The 18,964-nt window shown below is 35.7% G+C and overlaps 2 protein-coding genes across 2 annotated transcripts; one reads left to right on the top strand and one right to left on the bottom strand.

Moving 5' to 3' along the window:
- Positions 1–189: 189 nt before the first annotated feature.
- Positions 190–7,393, bottom strand: LOC105828360 (neuralized-like protein 4). The gene is made up of 13 exons (XM_028193347.2): positions 7,244–7,393; positions 6,748–6,963; positions 5,876–6,325; positions 5,572–5,772; positions 5,257–5,482; positions 5,078–5,177; positions 4,814–4,990; positions 3,825–4,133; positions 3,547–3,740; positions 3,168–3,457; positions 705–3,091; positions 471–623; positions 190–385 (listed from the first exon to the last, which is right to left on the bottom strand). Exons 1-13 carry the CDS (start codon positions 7,391–7,393, stop codon positions 190–192), a joined length of 5,049 nt encoding a protein of 1,682 aa, XP_028049148.1.
- A 3,455-nt stretch (positions 7,394–10,848) lies between these two features.
- On the top strand, positions 10,849–17,712 carry LOC105828361 (alpha-tocopherol transfer protein-like). Its single transcript, XM_012666654.3, has 5 exons — positions 10,849–11,077; positions 14,241–14,581; positions 15,330–15,458; positions 15,846–16,080; positions 17,661–17,712. The coding sequence occupies exons 1-5, from the start codon at positions 10,954–10,956 to the stop codon at positions 17,693–17,695; spliced, it is 864 nt and encodes a 287-aa protein (XP_012522108.1). The 5' UTR covers positions 10,849–10,953; the 3' UTR covers positions 17,696–17,712.
- The last annotated feature ends 1,252 nt before the right edge of the window (positions 17,713–18,964 follow it).

An 18,964-nucleotide genomic window follows, 5' to 3' on the forward strand; every position in this document is an offset into this window, starting at 1 on the left:
GTAAATGTACAACGCGATTTTTCGACGGAATTGAAATATATCGATCTCAAAAGTCTCTCCTTACCACAGTCGTGTAAACGGCACATCGTATGTACAAACAGTCAGTTGCATGCATTAACGTGCTCGATGCCGACAGGAAGAAACACACAAGTTCGGTCGGAAAACACTTTCGGAAATAGACAAAGGATATTAAAATCCGTCTAGATGAACGAGCAACGCGATAATCACTGTAGCCCCGGCTTCTTTGGTAGCCCATTTGCTGGACTCGCAATGCAGATCAGTACTGTCCTTGTCGCCGGGACTGATCGTATACGAGCCGGGTCTTACCAGCAATTGGAACGCGGTCGATGCGTTCAGTTTCTTATTCGACTGCATATCAATATATCTAGAAAGTTGAAAATTAAATTGCAACAAATATATATAATACGTGTGATAAATAAGTAGAGACGAGTTTGTGAATAGACACTCACGGGTACTTTTTCGTGAATTCATCGGACGCCGCGTACTTGATGCTAGGCGAGAACGACACCTGAGGATTCTGATCCTCGCTCTTAGTACCCGCCGTTAAGTTACTCACGTCCAGTTGTTCTTTGGTCATTAGCTCTCCTCTGTCCAGGATTAATCTAAACGCACAATATTACATTAATAAAGACTAGACGATCAGAGAGATCTAATTGCTTTCAAATGTTTGCCAATTGCATTACCTTATAGCGTCTAAACGTATACCATAGAACGCGACGTGCCATTTGTCCATCGTGCTTTGTGGGATTTGATTGGCATTGATGCTCTGCTTCAGTGGGAATCTGGCCCAACCGACCGGTATCGCAAACTCTGCCGGCGGTTCGCCTTTCTTGCAGATCGCGTTATCGCCGTCCACCTTATAGCACACACTGCAGTAGCACATTATTTCATCAGTGGAGAAAAACTCGTCCGGTAGAACGAGTGACTTCTTGAGCTGCATGCACGCCTTTAGATAATCGCACTTCCTGGACGACGCAATAACAGTGGATCCAAGTGGAGTGGACGGTAACGACGACGGCATAAACGACGGTACCGAGGACGCCACGTTGTACAAGGATACGTCCCGTTGATTCGCCGTCATGTTCTGGCTCGGAGGTATGTTCCCATTGAAGGAGTTGTTGTCGCGGACATTGTCCCGGCTTGTGTACGATCGCGACTCGTGGAAGCCGGGGCAAGCGTTGTTGGGAGGATCCGACAGATTGTTTTGTTGCTGCGTGCTACTTACAATATTGACTTGACTATTGGACGCTATGCTTTCGTTAATCGCGTTGTTGGCGTTCGTCCCGGTGATCGCCGCGTTTAAGCTTGTCATGTTACTCGCACTGGCAACCATGCCCTTCTGTATGTTAATGTTAGTCGCGTTGTTTATCTCTACGTTTGTACATAGGACACGATTCTCCGTGTCAAGATTCGAGTCGGAGTTGTTACTGTCGACACTCGACGTCGCTTTGATGCCTACGCTATTGCTCGTCACATTCGCGCTGTTGTTACAGCTACCAAAGGACGAATACTCGGCTTCAAAATTGCCCTCTTTGGTGTTGTTAGAACTGCACTGACTCGGCACGCTCGGTGACGTCGAGGATGGCGAGAGATCCGACGAGGTAGTCGCCATTGCGTTCTCTTTTTCGTGACATTCTAGATCGGCCTTTTCACGCGAATTCTCTACGTCCTCCGTTTCTACGCTTGTGCATTCAATAGGAGCTGCGAGGACATTGTCAATAGCAACATTCGAGTAGGAAGGTTCTTCGCTGATCCCTGTGAGGGATATTTGTTCACACTGCCCGTACAGATCAATCACGGCGAAAACGTACGGTGGCAAATCGGTCGCGGCTATTCCCTGATCCACATTGTTAATGAGCAAGTGCAGTCGACTGTCCTCGTCGATCAGCAAACCCACGACAGAGTTGCACTGAAGGTTCTCCAAGCCGGCGCCGTATTTCGTCTTCACTCTTGTGCCATTGTGGAATATCCAGTCGCTACAAATGATCCACGAGTGCCTCTTGAAGCCGAGCGCTGTTAATGGGAAACTTGTTTGCTTTTCCGGCGATATGCAAGAAACGCCACAGAGAATATTCGACACCCAACGTTCATTTAACTTTTCTATTCTCACTTGGAATGGTTTGCCCTTTATCAGCGGACGATTGGACATTACAACACCTTGATTGTAACTGGCCACCCGTTTAGCAACCGTCTTTGTTTCGAGCTGAATGTTCCTACCATGATTCTCATGGAATTCGTAACTCCAATCCCCATCATTGGCAGCGGTCAGACCAGTGGCGGTGGCTTGCGTCGGCGTGAGCGTCGCCTCGTTGATCAGTTTTCCCTCGGATACGTCGATGGATGTATCCATTCCCGCATCGTTTCTCGGCGGCACCGGGTCAAGTAGGAGTTCCAGCGAATCCTGCAGCCTCAAACTAGCGTTAGGAGATATTGCCGGATTTTGTTGTCTACTGCTAGTGATATTAACGGCCACAGTGCTGCCGAAGAGCTCAATTACCGCGTACACCATTTCTGGTACATCGGATGCAGCTACCCCCATGTCCTCACCGTTCACATAAAACTTCAGGTTGCCCTCGTGCGTCCGCTTCACGCCGATCTTGTCGCCTACTCGCAACCAATCCAGACTCGTACAATAATTTGAGGCAAGTGCGAAACCTGTATGTCTCACCTCATTACCAGTCAGGTACCAAGCATCATTGGGAATGGATGTCATACCAGGTACGAGGTTCATCGACGTTAACCAGTTACCCGTCTCGTTACTCAGGACACCTATCCTCAGACAACCGCTCCATTCGCGCGCCACTTCCTGAATGGCAATCTCGAATAGCTCGTTATTTTCCAGTGCTGCCTCGCTTAATAAGACAGCGTTATTGTATTCTCTGCATCTGGTGGCCACCGTTCGCTCATTGTTTAATTGAATGTTTAGTCCGACCGACTCGTGGAACTTGTGTAGAATTTCAGTTTGCGCCTGAGGCTGAATTACTGAAGTCGGTTGTTGACTAATACTGTTCTCCGACGGCAAATACTGCTGCGTCAGAGGATCCCTGCGCTCAGGCAACACGATTGTCACCTGAAATACATTATTCAAAATTAATATATTGAAACACAATGTGTTTATCATTAGAAGTGAGAAGTGTATCCTTTACCTGTGCGCATTGACCATACAAATCGATGACAGGATAAACATTCTGCGGTAGACCAGTACAGGCGGGACCCTGATCCACTCCGTCCAAGAAATAATGCAAGGAAGAATCCGCGCACCGCATCATTCCGATTCGATTACCCTCTACTAGTTTGTCCAAATCGCAGCTGTAATTGTTACGCAACGTTACGCCGTCGCGCATTACCGTTGACCCAGAGAGCATCCACGTATCGTGATCGATGTCTGTCATCGTAGACGGAAACTCTAGCTCATCAGGCCTTATCACAGTAACTCCTATAAAAAGTTTTTTATTCTCAGAAAATTATAGAAAATTTTTATTACATTTAATATGTGCTGTCGTTGTTAACTATGACAGCAATTACCTGCTTCTATAGCACCAGACCATCTGGCAACCATTTTATCTATCGTCACCTCGAACATTTCACCATCGCGTAGCGCGCGATTCGCAATCACAATAGCTTCGTTGAATTCACCCAGAGCTCTCGGTCTGGACGCCGTTAAACCGTTGTTTGTAATTCTCGCATTTTTACCATGTACGTGATGAAATCTTAGATCGCTGTAAATAGAGTTAGACAAATCATCCATGTGCATGACCGTTGATAAATTATTATTATTATGTCAACCTGTTAAAAAATTGTACCTATACAACGTTGTATTGCTAAAACTCGAATTGTTTGTGGTTGGACTGTAAAAATCCACGTTGTCGACTATGGTGGCTTGAGCGGCTTGTCCATAGAGATCGATCACTCCGTAAACCCTCTCGGGCACATTCATCGCGGCTACACCTTGATCGGCGCCGTTCACATAAAAATGCAGCGTTGAGTTGTCCTTCCTCATCACGCCCACGCGATCGCCGATTTGCAGACGGTCCAGATTCTGACCATACTGATCTATCATGGTGGTACCATTGTGCATCACGCCGTTGCCTGTCATCATCCACGTGCCAGATCTGCAACCGATACGAGCCACCTTCGAGCAATAAGCGAATGAACAACTTACCACACATGTGGTTTAAGGGGATGCTAAACTACTCGTCAAATTTGATCGAGGTCGATAATGTAGAGTCATTTAGGCACGTTAACAAAATTTTGTATGTATTTCTTTTATAGATTTAGAATTTCCTTTTCCAGAATTAAAGTTCATGTATTCCGCACACTGTTATCATCTATACTTTAATTGTGGAGAAGGATTTTGAAACAAATTGTACAATTCTAGCGATAAAACAGATAGGATCCCCTTAAACACGGAAAACTATTTTTCTAAGGTTCCTAGGCTTATTCTAAAAGCACAGTATTGTTCTTTGCTGAAATGCCAAGTGCGCCTCATGCTTATTTTATACGTACAAAGTCTAAAACTTTTATACGTAGCAAATGTTTTCACGAGTCGATTACAGAAGTCGATAACAAAACTATAATTTTCTAACTTTTTTTCGTTTTTCGTATGAAATTGATCGCAGCGCACCGCGTTACTATCTGTACTTTAATTTTGGAGGATTTTCAATTCCATGCAATCAATAAAAAGATTTCGGTGTCCGAAAAATTAGTAATAAAACAGAGCAGTTTAGTATCTCTTTAATGGCAATAATTGTAAAAACCGCTTAAAACTGAGATACGTCACACTCTTACCTACCTTACATTCGTCATAGTAAACGGAAATTCTAATTCCGTAGGGGTATGCGTGGTGACTCCTATCTCGATGGAACCGGCCCATTTAGTGACAATTTTGTCCAGCCTGACTTCGAACAACTCGTTTGGTTTCAATGGCCTCGAAGTCAATACCACACCATTATTGAAATCGTCTATAGCGCTATGAGAAAGGATTTATATCTTTTGTTAAAAAGATGCGTGCGATTTCAGGAAAGTTACTAGATAAGTAGTAAATGTATCTGTTTACTTAGGTCTGTGTGCTGTACGCCCATTATTGATTACATCGGCGTGTGTGCCACAACAAGGATGAAACATCAGTCTATCAGGAAGCTCCTCTTCTCCAGTTTCTACAAAATCCATGTATATATCACAATATAGCAGTTTTTACTTTCATGAGCTTTTTCGAAGATCCTGTGTATGTATTACCTTCGGTATCTAAACCTTGTAACTGCAATGTGTTTCTTCTAGTGACTAGATTCTGTTCTTCTCTTTCGTCGCGGTCGACAATGGTTACTTTCACTGTCATTCCGTAAAGATCTATTACACCCCACACAGTCGCCGGTATTTTAGCAGCAATACCTTGATCCAGACCATTTATTAAATAGTGAAGATCTCCATTAGTCCGCCTAATCATTCCTACACGGTCCCCTTCCTATGAAATCGACGTGAAAACGTTGGTTAAAGATTTAAGGAAAATAAGTTTAGATAGATTCTGTGTTATAATTTGGGCTTTATACGTACCCTCAATTCGTCCAAATTAAATTCGCCATATTCCCGTTGAGTGCCTTTGCCATTTGTTAGAATACCACAGCCAGACATCATCGTTGTACCCGAACGCATGTTAGTCATTGTTGCCGGAAACTCCAGTGCTGTAGGACTGTGAGTGGTAACGCCGACTTCTATACTACCTGACCACTTGTATACTAATCTGTCTATTCGTATCTGCAACATAGCAATACGTAGAGAAAAAAGGGAGGGGCCAAATAATTTTATCGCAATTTATGTAAATATTCCTTTGCAATATGGTTTGCATCTAAATGTTTACCTCAAATAATTCGTTATCTCGCAGGGGCCTATGAGTCATGACGACACCATTGTTAAACTCGTCGAGCGGCCTCCGTCTCTCAGCGGTTCTGGCGTTATTGGAGAGTTTCACTAATGTGCCGACTCTCTCGTGAAACCTCAGTCTGTCCTCCCTTATGGCCGCGGGAGTTGGATTCTTCGGTAAATTAACGTTTACATTGACACTTAGATTGACATTTAAGTTAGCGACTAGATTGGTTGTCGAGGAACTGGAGGTTTCTCCTGCAGCGTAATCATTGTTAATCTCAACCTCGTCTTTTGGCGCGTCGCACAGAGTAACAAGATTAGGATGATAAACGGTGCTGATCTGTACGCAATCACCGTATATATCTACAACGGCGAAAATACGTTCCGGAATGTTGTTAACAGCAACGCCTTGTGAAACACCATTGATGTAGAACACTAGTTCGTGCTACAATTGTAGATAGAAGATTATTAATTTCTGTATACAATACAGACTAATACAGAAATTTCCAAAGTATGGATCACAAGAAAAATTTTAATTTTGTTGGGAATTAAAATCAAATTTCAAATTAAATTTTTAAATAATTATTAAACCCTTGTACATAATTCATTTTGTTACGTCTAAAATACTACCAATAAAAATAGAAAATAAACTTGGTCTTCAAACTTTCAAATACTTCATATTTGGAGAAGTAAATATATATGAAATTATATTCATAAAAAAATAAAAAAATAGGATTATTGTAAATAATTAATTTATTTCCTCTACTCAACTTTTTCATAATTTTTAAAGATAGAAACATTTGTCGTTTTAAAAAATGTATTGTGATCCACATAAGTTTGGAAAACCTGGATTTAATTGTGAATTACATTGGATGTCCGCATTACTCCCAAAGTATCCCCCTCCTCCAGATCATTAAGATCCTTCCCATATACTTCGACAATGCGCTCGCCATCGTGAACTATGCCAGAGCTGGTCATAATCCATGACCCGTGACGGAGGTTTATGGCACAGGATGGTATCTCCAAGGTCTCTGGATCGCATTCCGTTACACCAATTTCTATGCTGCCGCTCCACGATATGATCTGTGCAATACCAATTTTCCAGAGTTAGACGAAAGTCTAGAATCTTAACATATAATTACCTGAGTATTTTCAAGTAATACAGGCCTGTCAATATCTTTAAAAAAAGTGAGATTGAAACATGACAAACGCCAGCTTAAATAACAAGGCAAATAACACACGGAATATTTATCGACAAGCAACATCGTAATCAACATTCTGTTATTTCGCGATTATCCTGGGGCCGAATCGAATGCCAAGTCTAGCAGAGACACGCGAGAGGCGTGCGTGAGCGCGTATATACCTTCCTGTCGATGACGATCTCGAACAAAACATCATCCTGCAGCGGCTCGGCGCTGAACACCAGGCCGTAATTGTACTCGGAGAAATTGCGCGTGGCGTTGCGATTGTTGTTGCTGAGAGTGACACGGTGGCCGCATCGCCGATGAAACATGTCGAAACGCAGATCACCGTGCGTTACTCGCCGCGTCGTGCGGTGCGGTCAGTCGGTCCGTTAATCGACACACCAGCAGGCAAGGCGCCAGTCGCGCTGCGCCGTGATGCACCGCGCCGCGTCGCGACGCCGGGTTTTCTGTCCCGCGCGGGAAACGAGCGCAAGGAAACCCAGGCGAAGCGCAAGGAAAGAAATTTCGTTCCTTCCCGAATATTCTCCGCACCTACAATGAAATAAACAAAATAATGCTGATTGTCCTTTTAAATTTCAGCTTTTCCAGTTCGGATTTTAAAATATTGTGTTTTGATTACGTTCCACGTATGGAAAATGTTACATAAATTTTACCAGTAATATCAATACTTTTTCTCTCGTTGAGCTTGGCGCGAATACTATTGAAAAAAGAAATATGCCATAAAGTTTGGTTTAATCATTCGGATGCGAAGATTTCCTTCTACCGTCGATGCGCCATCTAAAAGTTTACTGAGGAAATACTGCGGCGTACAGCTGTAGTCGATAATAGGTCGACGGATAACTATTAAGGCTGCGTTCCGATCACGATCTTCGTGGTTCCGATATTCACTGCCAGTACTGAAAATCTATAGTGTATGTGACGTAAATATAGATTTTCAGTATTGGCAGTAAATATTGATGAAATGCAGCCTAAGTCGAATAAGGATGCTTTCCATTTAGTAACATAAGTCGACACAAGTGTCGTTCTATCTTCGTTACTCATTGAACATAAAAAAAGATAGAACGATGCTTGTGTCGACTCGTGTTACTAAATGGAAAACACTCTAATTCGATCATTCGATGCTGATAGCATCGCGCGCCGTTACGAATTTGAAAAGATCACATTGTTTTGTCGGGATGACGAAATTAATGGAATAGAATGGAATAGAACGATCAAAACAGTCGCCCTTTATATATTCTAACACGGTTTTTCTAGAAAATGTGCATCGTAAGATGTGCCTATGTATTATGTAGCCTTTGGACTGTAAATTGCATTAGGAGAAAGGTGTCGTCTATCGGTGATCCGCGAACTACATATTTTTTAAATTTATACAATATAGAATGTTAGGAATTTAGTTACATTTATCATAATTGTGATTGCATTTATTATATAAAAATAATTAATTCGATTGACTATTTCTATTTGATATTCTACTATATTATTATTTTAAATTATTATAATTTATAGTAAAATTTTTACTGTTTGGCACAACTATATATAGTTATTTACACTAACATTATAGCAATAATAACTATAAAAATGATATTTGCAACTATAATTATTTTACTATGCAATTATAATTGCAAATACTAGACACTTTTCTTTCAGTGTAGGAGATTCTCGGTGGCAAATGACGTCCAAAAAATGACGTCACAGAACCTATGTGCATCGTAAGATGTGCCCATGCATGTCGATTGTTTGCGAGAACGTTCAATCGTCTGACGTCTCGTGGTCGTTAGACATATTTTAATATTATTATGTTGTAGGAAGTGCGTGATCGTCAACGCAACACACGTAGAACGTAGACGTTGATTTTTAGACATGTGATTTATTTAAGAATTCTTGAGATAAAAAGCTACTATAATCTAAAAATAATAAATTGATATTTATCATACTTTTATGCTCTTCTAAAACGTTAATTTTTCTTTTACGTGTGATTTTTATGCAATGTTTTTTAATGCAACGAAAATTTACAATTTCCTCGATAATATTAATGTATTTATGTTAATTGTATAACCGAAAGCATCTGAAGAAGCATTTTGATTTTGAAAATTACCCGAGAAGAAAAAAATGACAACGCAATCGTTAATAATTAATAAATAAAGTTTTTGAGATAGAGAACTATTTTTATTTTAGACAAAACGATTTTAAATTTAGCATATTCTTCACATATTTACAGATAAAAGTCCTTGTATTTTTTTTCACGGTTTTTGTTTTTCGTAAATTTTATAACAAAAACTTATATAATATGATAAATATATTGAAGTATTTATTTAAAAGCGTGTATTGATTTTGAAGCTTATCTGAAATATTGCGAGCAAGAAAAAAGTCATGCGATATATTTGTGAATTAAAATTAATTACAAAAACTTTTATAAATATTTTTTAGATAAAAGCCGTAAAATTTTAGTTCTACGTGAGTCCAAAGAACAACCATTCATCACATATCTTTCAGTTTTATTTTTGAGAAAACCGATACGATAGGTCTTTTGTCAGTATTGAAAAAAATCAATATATAGTTATTTATAGATAGCCGTTAATAGCCGTTGTGCATATAATAGTTTTTGATAATTGATAAGAATGCAAAGTCAAGAAATATACTGATATGAAAATGTCGGTTTAAATCCGTACTGGTATTATGAGACTTGAAGAAGTAAAAATAACTAATATTTTATATCTATAAAAGAGAAGTTTATTCTCTTCATAAATCAATCACGAGTATTATAAAATTTCTCAAATTTAATTACATAATGTACTCATAATCTGTTATTGCACTTATAATCCTATTATCGCATTGTCTTTTATCTTGATAGTTAATACCTTTCCTCAATTCCTTAACACGTCAACAAATCGGTTTCAATCAACAAAAAGACCGTCGTGATAATAGATGCCGCAAGAAATAATTGTTTTTGAAAAGAATCTTTTGCAAGTCAAAGTCTTTTATAATCTGCTATCGATTAGCACTCTTCGCTCTCTCTCCTTTCCTCTTTATTCACGCGATTAATCCATTTATCCTTTTAAGTTTTTTTAGCACGCTAAATTAATTCCAGCGAATAGAAGGACCGATCCATTCGTTTCGCGAAGGCCATCGCAAAATAATTGTTTCTGCAAAAAATTTTTTCGTTATTATCATCGCATCATCTTTATCATCTTTATTAATAAAAAGACAGTCCAACAAACAAATTTATGTAAGCGCAATAAAGTATTCTTCGAGGACAAATAAATGAAGATATCTAATTATTAAACATAAAGGTGAATTAATTTATAACATATTTATGACCTACTGTTGACTATCGTCTTTCACCTAACGATCAGTCCGTCAAGTCGCTCGAATTTAAACTAGAATTCAATAAACAGAAAAGGTGATCGTGTGATGATCCCCGATAAGAGAGTGTTTATCGGTCAAGTGTGTTACTTCAAATGTGAACACAAGTTTCTCGGGTAACATATCCGTTTACATTTCACTACAAGTGCTGGAGAAAAGTTGTCAATTAGGATATAGAGATGTCATTTCGAAGATGTGATAATTAATGAACAAAGACAAATTGGCATCTCTTATTCTACGTGCATTTCCTGCAGGTAACAGGCGCGAAGTCAGTGCTCGTTCGAATTGAAGCGCTGGACTCGGAACGCTGGAATGGACTTTGAGCGGTCAAAGATTGTCTCGGGACGATATACAAGAGGTACTCTTCTTCTGTGGTGGTGGCTATAGATAAGTGATGATTGGCCTATCGGAGACATCGCTCAGTTCAGTTTGAGAATAGCGCGGGACCAAGAAAGTAACAGCAGGAAGACTAAAAGAAAGAGACTAAAAGAGAAGCAGAACGAAAATGTCTTTTGCTCTGTTAGCGCATCCACCCGGACCCGAAGCCAAGGCACTGGCCGAAAAGGAACTCAGAGAAACCGATGAGAATGTGAAAAAGGGCATCGAGACTCTAAGGAAGTATCTTGAAGGTTAGTGAATTTATCATTCTTCACAATTTAAGAATAAATCGTGAAGTAACATATTTTATTCTTTCTATTTCAATTTTATAAAGTCCCTATGTCAGTTTTTCGCTTTTTCATTGTCAAAATATTGTTTACTTTTTTTGCTGTATTATTCGTATTATGTATTATTTCTGATAAGAAATATAGTCTTCATCTTTATGTACCTTTATAAATTTGCCCATGCTTTTTAGAGAGCAAATTTGTTTTGACGGAGTAAACAATCTTTTCATTTTGTATTTATTTATTTACATTTTTTAAAAATTGTTTTAATTTTTTATTACCCTTTATATTATTTCTGACAGTTGTAATTATAATTATATTTTTTTATAATTATTTATAAAAAAATATAACTATAATTACAACTGGGCTTTTATAATTATATTACAAATAATTAAAATATTCTAAGGTTCTACATATGTATATTTTATAATATATAAATTAAAAACATATTAGTAATAAAAAGAAATTATTATAAAAGAAGTGTCTTATAATTATTTAACGTAATTTTTTAAATAAGAGAAAAAAGTAGTAATAATAATTTTATTTTACGCATACAATATTTAATATGATAAATGTATAAGATATTTTATATTTTTATGAGACATTCTCTATTGAATTTGAAATCTCGTAGATCATATATTCTCAAATCACTTTTATTGAAAGTGAGTTTATTGGCCAATTTTTTGTTAGAATATTGCCACAAAATTAATTTCTAAATTATAATTATTTAAAAAATTTTGTTTGTAAATTAAATTTTAAGACAAGAAAAAGATGTTAAAATTTTATTACGTATCTAATTTCTTTCGCGCGAGTGAACTTTTCTTCAATAGAATTTTATTTCGAGATTTACGTGAAAATTCTCTCTCTCGCCTCGTTAAAATTAGGATTGCGATAAGATTCGTGTCTTTGGAAAATTTCATCAAAGATTTGTGTTATCGCATTACATTGATCTTATTTATATCGATTAACCGTTATCATATAAATTACATTTGTCCGAATTTTGACTGAACAAGTAACAATAAAAAAACAATTATTAAATTATAAATTAAGAAAAAAAGCTATGTTTTGTGGTGACGAACGTCCGTCTTTAGCTGGTGAAGAAAGAACTAGTCAAGCGGAGTGCAGTACTTGTGAAGTATTCTTTCATATGTAAACGAAACTAGTCATTCGGGAATCAAGAGTTTTCTCTATTAATGCTACTTAAAAAAAAAAATCATGGAAACCGTTCGGACGGTATAGAACAGTTGAATAGATGTATTGAGAGATAATGTTGAGGTCAGTGCTGTACGTGACACTCCGATAATCTCGTTTCCTTTTTATCTTTCTTCGGCGCAGAAGCGTGCAGCAACGGGCACTCTGATTAATCTCTTCTTCTTGGAATTAAAATCAAACTTCTTAAACCTTAAACCGTGACGTCGGTTCTCTCTGCCGCACTTTACATCATTGCAAAACACATTACGTGCTTTCAAGTTTTGATCATTGCAAAACATTTCAAAGTCTAATTGTGGAATTCTCATGGAAATGATAAAGTAATTATTAATTTAAGACGCAATTGCCCACAGATATGTAAATATTAATTAAAAATGGAAACAAAAGCTAGACGTACCGTTTGACAATGTGTAAACAGTTTTTTGCAACAAATTAATTTCTTTGGGAATATTTAAAAATATACCGGAATTATAACTATGCATGTTTGCTTTATGTAACTTTACTTATAGTTGATTTATGATAAAACTGTTTGAATAAACATTACGCAACATAAAAAAATATTCGCAACGCAGGCATGCATAGAAGTATATTGATTGGGAGGAATACATTAGTATCATGTTTTGTGCGATTGAGAGATAAAGAAATCTTTTGATAACGCGATCAATACACAAGTCAAGTACAGCTTGACCCTCCTCCGGACACGTGAAACAATAGTAGGTGTACACGTGATATCGTCGTTCGAGTGTGAGATGTTAAGGGCCTTTCAAGCCGGTAATATATCTGATTCTTGAAGAGTCCTTCGATACTCTCTTGCGTGTCGCTCTTGTGCCTCCTGATATAAAATATCTTGAAACTACACGGACCCGAGTATCAAAACGTCAAAGTTGGAGGCGTTTATCGCGTAATAAATTCGGCCGTGCGATAATTCAATTGCACGATAAGCTAATACAGATATTGCCCGCTTTACTCGGGCAGTTTGGCAACTCTTCTTCGTATCCCGTCGCTATGCGGATATGATTAAGGGGTCCCTGAACTTTCATCCGAGGGAGAAGACGACTTTCGTCATTTCAGATCTATATGGAACTCAATTTTTAGATACTTCAGCAAAACAACGTTAGTTCCTTCCGCGTGGACGAGTTGTTCGTAATTCGATTGTGCCTGTCGTTCGTTTCCGGGAAACGCGCGTTTCGCGTACACGGATATCTGTTTAAGCCTAAAATAGAGAAATAAACGACCCTTGGGTGCAATTTCCCTAATAAGGAGCATCGAGATTGCTTTGAGAATGGGCATCGTGACCTCACACGCAAAGTCGGCTCGGAGCGATCCGATGGATTTTTTTACGCCATCAAAACGAGCGTGAGACGAGGAAGAAAATCACCGAGCAGATGCGATTGTGATAACTAGCAGCTTTTTACATACGGCTTTTTGCAGACGTGATGATTAATAATATGTCAATCGGATCCATTCAACGATCACTTCGTCCGCAATCATTTATTCCCGTTCAAAAGTCCGCGCTTTGTAACTCTGTCGATTACATTGGTGACATACACGCAATTGACTGTGCACCTTGATCGAGAGGCACACATTTCGCTAACGTGACAGAACGATACAAAGTCCGATGATTCTGTCAGATAAGAGAAATGATCAGCTGGCGATGAATCATTAGTCGTTATTCTTGTTGTAAATAGATGCGCAACGTACCGGCTGTCCGTATCTCACTCACTCATTCACGTGCGCAAGGCTACTGCATATATATATATATATATATATACATTGAATATTTGCAATGACCTAGGAGTTACAATTGTAATACAATACGATAAAAATTCAATACAATTAATTTGCATTTCTTGCTTTTACGATTTCATATTTCATTGTTGTTGCTGCGATTAGTAAAATTGTAATATCTCCGATGTTTCAGAGGATAAGACGCTTTTTTACTGTACCGATGATGATTTCCTCCTCATCTTCCTTCGGCCTTGCAAATTTTATCCGGAAAGCGCACTGGAGCTAATGAAACGCGTCGCGGACTTCAAAGTGAAGCACGCGGCCCTGCTGCACAACCTAATGCCGACCGATGAAAAAGAAGCCATTACCGAGCACAACGTCGTTAACGTAATGAAAACCAAAGATCACAAAAATCGTAGGGTTATGATAGTGAACTGCGGCAAACTCTGGAACCCATCGAAAGTCAGCAGCGATCAAGTATTTCGCATGTTTTACTTGGTGCACGAATTAGCCATGAACGAGCCGGAAACGCAGGTAGGAATGAAATGTCGCAGAACCGAATAATTATGTTATTTAGATTAAATGTAAAACGTAAATGTTACATTGTTGTGAAACGTGAAAGAAATTTAACTTAAATTAGACATTTTTTTTTACATTTATAAGTCTTTGTGTGCTGCAACAGCAGAAAGTAGTTTTGCGTAGGCACGCGTACACATTGAACGATAACTCACTATCAGCAAAATTCCATTAACCTGACTAATGTGCAAGAAAAATACTTTCACAATTGATGCCAGAAAAAAGTTACAAGTAGTGCCATCATTATTTGTAATTTTACAAAGTTAAATTTTATATATACACTGAAAAAAGAGTCTTAAACTAATAACCAGATTCTGGTTGAATCTACCACATTTCCAATTAGTTTAACAAGACTCTTTTTTAGTGTACGCTAGTTAAATTTAGCTAATAATAATTTTAATTCTAATGAGGTTAAATATCGGCCCAATTTTGACGGATGTAAGCGTGAGTCAGTGCAGTGATTGCACTTTGCTCGATTGATAAGAGATCCGATGAGTAATCTAATATTAATGCAAGAGAGATATAAGAAGAAAGAAAAGAGAAGAGTGAGAAAGAAGCAAAAGAGAAAAAGAGAGAGAATATGTTAAAGTTTATTTAGATTTAGCATATGTATAGCAAGTTGTTTTCGTCAAAATAAAATATGCCGGAATATTATTAATTAACATTTTAGATTAATTGTGATTTAGTTAGTTAATTTTTTTTTTAGATTTTTGGTGTCGTGGTGATAATGGATTTCGATGGACTGTCAATGAAACAAGTTACGGCGCTGTCACCGTCCTTCAGCATGAGGCTCCTTAGTTTTATCCAAGACGCGATGCCATTGCGTTTGAAGGAGGTTTGTATTGGCAGTATTAGATAAAATTACTTTGAGAAAAGAAGTTACCTACTTTTGTGTCTTGTGATACATAAATCAAATATTTATAAGAATAAGTTATATATTTATATTCTTTATTTAGTTCAATAATAGCTGTAGTAATTATTATTTTATTTTCTTAAAAAGTAACTATTATTATATAAATATTATATATGTATATATAACCTGATTTTATATAATTACATGAATATTCAAATTTAATAATAAGTTTGATAATAAGTTCATGGATTAATATCCGAATAGAAAAGTTTTTTGTAATTTTTACAATAATCACCGAGAAATTAATTAACTGTTAAATTCAGTAATTAGGTTTGTCGCATATTCTAATTACATTGGATGCTTCCTCAGGTTCATTTTGTGAAACAACCGTTTCTGTTCAAAATGGTGTGGCAAATGTTTAAACCATTTGTTCGCGAAAAATTGAGGAACCGCATGTTTTTCCATGGCTCTAAGATGTCATCCCTCCACGCTTACATTCCACCAAGTCATCTCCCAAAAAATTACGATGGTGAACTGCCAGAAATAGACTACACCGGTGCTGATTGGTATCCAGTAATGATTGAAAACGAAGATAAAATTAGAGGTATAATAATAATAAAAAAAACAGTTATGTAGAATAATTATAAAGTCTTCATGATTATTATAAGTTTATTGAAGTGAAATGTCGGATTTCCGACTAAAAATAGAACCTAGCTAAAATACGAGTTTCATGGGTATCTATGATATGAACCATATAAGATGTGATAATGATGGTTGTTTTTCTTTGAAACTTGAGGAAAGTGCTGAAAATCCGTTATTTATCTATTGAAAAACCATCGATCCAGAGACAATTAGAGTCAACAAGATAGAAGAATTGTCAGTTAAACTAGTCTCTAGGCTAACTTATCTAGTTGTTTTCAAGATCTCTAATAATATTTTAATCCGAAATTCCGAAATTCAAGATGGCAAATCAAATATGGCGGAGCAAAATTGGGGAAAATGAACATACATATATATTACGAGTGTTTCGAGATACGTCCTCGTTTGTGTCTCTGAGTCCGGCTGAGTTTGATATTTGTGATGATTTTAAACGTGACGGTATTATAAGAAATATAATCGATTTATATGTATAATCTTCTTCGAATGTTAAATTAGAAATAAATTAATTCTTTTATTATCAAGATAATATTTTGGCATGTGATTTGTCGTATCAAATCAACCACATTTGTATTTCTTAATACTAGGAATTGCATCAATAATATTAAAAATTATTATTACCATTCGCACTTATAATATTCTTTACATGTAGTGCAACACATGCAAAAATCACAATTTGTTCCGTTATATTGGGTCCGTCATTTTTCAAAATCTTGAAAGTGCTTAAAATATGTTGAAACATTATTAAAGATCTCAGAAACTATTGGATAAGTTAGCTAGAAGCTGGTTTAATTGACAATTTTTCCATGTCATAGATTCAAATTGTCTCTGAATCGACGCAATTTTCAATAGACGAATGACATATTTTCGGCACTTTTCTCAGGTCTCAAGGAAAAACGATCGTCATTTTCATATCTTGTATTATGATTCATAGATATCCATGCAACTCAAATTTTAGGTTTAATTTATAGTCGGAAAATCGATCTTTTTTAACATCCTCCTTTATTAAGTTTATTAAGTTTATTACTTTTGTATCTTCCGTTCTGTATACTATAATAAAATTAATTTACATATAATAATAGGTTAATAGAAAATATATATTTTGCTTTTATCGTAGATTGTTATTTTTCAATATATTTATTACATACCGAGATACGATTTTGCAATTTTTCAAATACGTTTTGTAATTAATTTACAATAATATCTTGAAACACATTAATTCTAATCTACAAATTGTTTACAAATTAAGATTGTTTAATAAACAATAATATTAAAGTATCTCTGTAGAAAAAAAGCCTAATGAACTCAACAATTATGAATATAATTACAAAAAAATCCTCTTTTTCAAATTATTTATTAGAAAAAATTATATAATTAGATTACTTTTAACACATACTAAACCTCATTACATTACAATTCTAATGTAATGAGGTTTACAGAAAAAACATATGTCGTATAGAACGGAAAATATAAAAGTTTATAACTTGCATTACATACGTAACTAATATTTATTTGTTTATTTTACAGCATGGAACACTTATGGGCATCGCAATAATGAATAAACTAATTTTTCATCACATTGTTGTCGCTATAGATATTATTAAACACCTTTCCTTGCATTTTCAAAATTGATTCTGGATTATAGACAATCTAATATTTTATGCATGTGATGTTTGAAATATAACACGTGTACATATTTTATATATAAACAATTATTTTTAAATGGTATTTTGTATTTGTGTGTATAGTTTTGTAGTAATAAAAAATATGTCAAAAACAAAAAATATTGTAGTGCGAGAATTACAATATTGTATTAATAGCGAAAATTAATTCATGATGCATAGAGTTAAAACTTCAAATTGTATTAGAGGATATTAATTATTAAAATATATTTTATACATGATATATTGTTAATGTAATGATTTATGTGTAATATCCTAATGTATGTACTATAATTACAGCACAATGTAAAATTATTTGTGCTGTAATATTTGTTATTATTAATTTTAAAATTTATAAAGAAACACACACACACACAAAAGAATATTTTTATTATCAAACTTTTTAAAAACTTCTATGTGTACCAGGCAGTCTATTTGATTTTATATTATTATACAAACTTTCTTGTTCGTTTTATCAGTTGCAAATTTATTTTATTTCTATTTTTATAATATTAAATAATGAGATATAAACATACACACACATACACACACAATTTATAGATTGTGTAAACGTTAAAACCTTTACACAATTATTTATAAAGGATAAAAGAGTGATAACAATATTTATATTTTTATGTGTAGTAGAAATAAATGTTACCACTTTTTTATCCTTTATAAATAATTCTTAATTTTTTTATTCTTAAATTATTTATTAACAATTATAAAAAATATTTATATTTTTCTTTGAGTGTTTTGATGATGACATGACAAATAAGTAATTCTTAAAATTTTGTTATTTTGAAAATGTAGAAGAATTTTCTTACATGTTTTGTATTGCAACTATGTATGATAATCTACAACGTTATTAGTATATAATAATAAACTGTTTGATTTAAATATAAATTAAATATATCAAGAAAATTATATACACATAATTTTGTGTGTTAACCCTAATTCTACAAATAATTCGGTATTCTACACAAGAGGTATAATACACCCCAACCTTTAAAAATGAATATTACTTGTATATTATTAAACATTTTGACTTAAAAAAATTTTAAAATTTAAAATAACATTCTTCAAACTTCTAAAAATAATGTCCAAAAGTTATTGGTAAATCTTTACAAAGGAGGACCTAGCTCCGATAATCTTGACCTTGATATATATTAT

This window comes from Monomorium pharaonis, chromosome 9 (genome assembly GCF_013373865.1).
Source record: "Monomorium pharaonis isolate MP-MQ-018 chromosome 9, ASM1337386v2, whole genome shotgun sequence".
NCBI classification, from domain to species: Eukaryota; Metazoa; Arthropoda; class Insecta; order Hymenoptera; family Formicidae; genus Monomorium; species Monomorium pharaonis.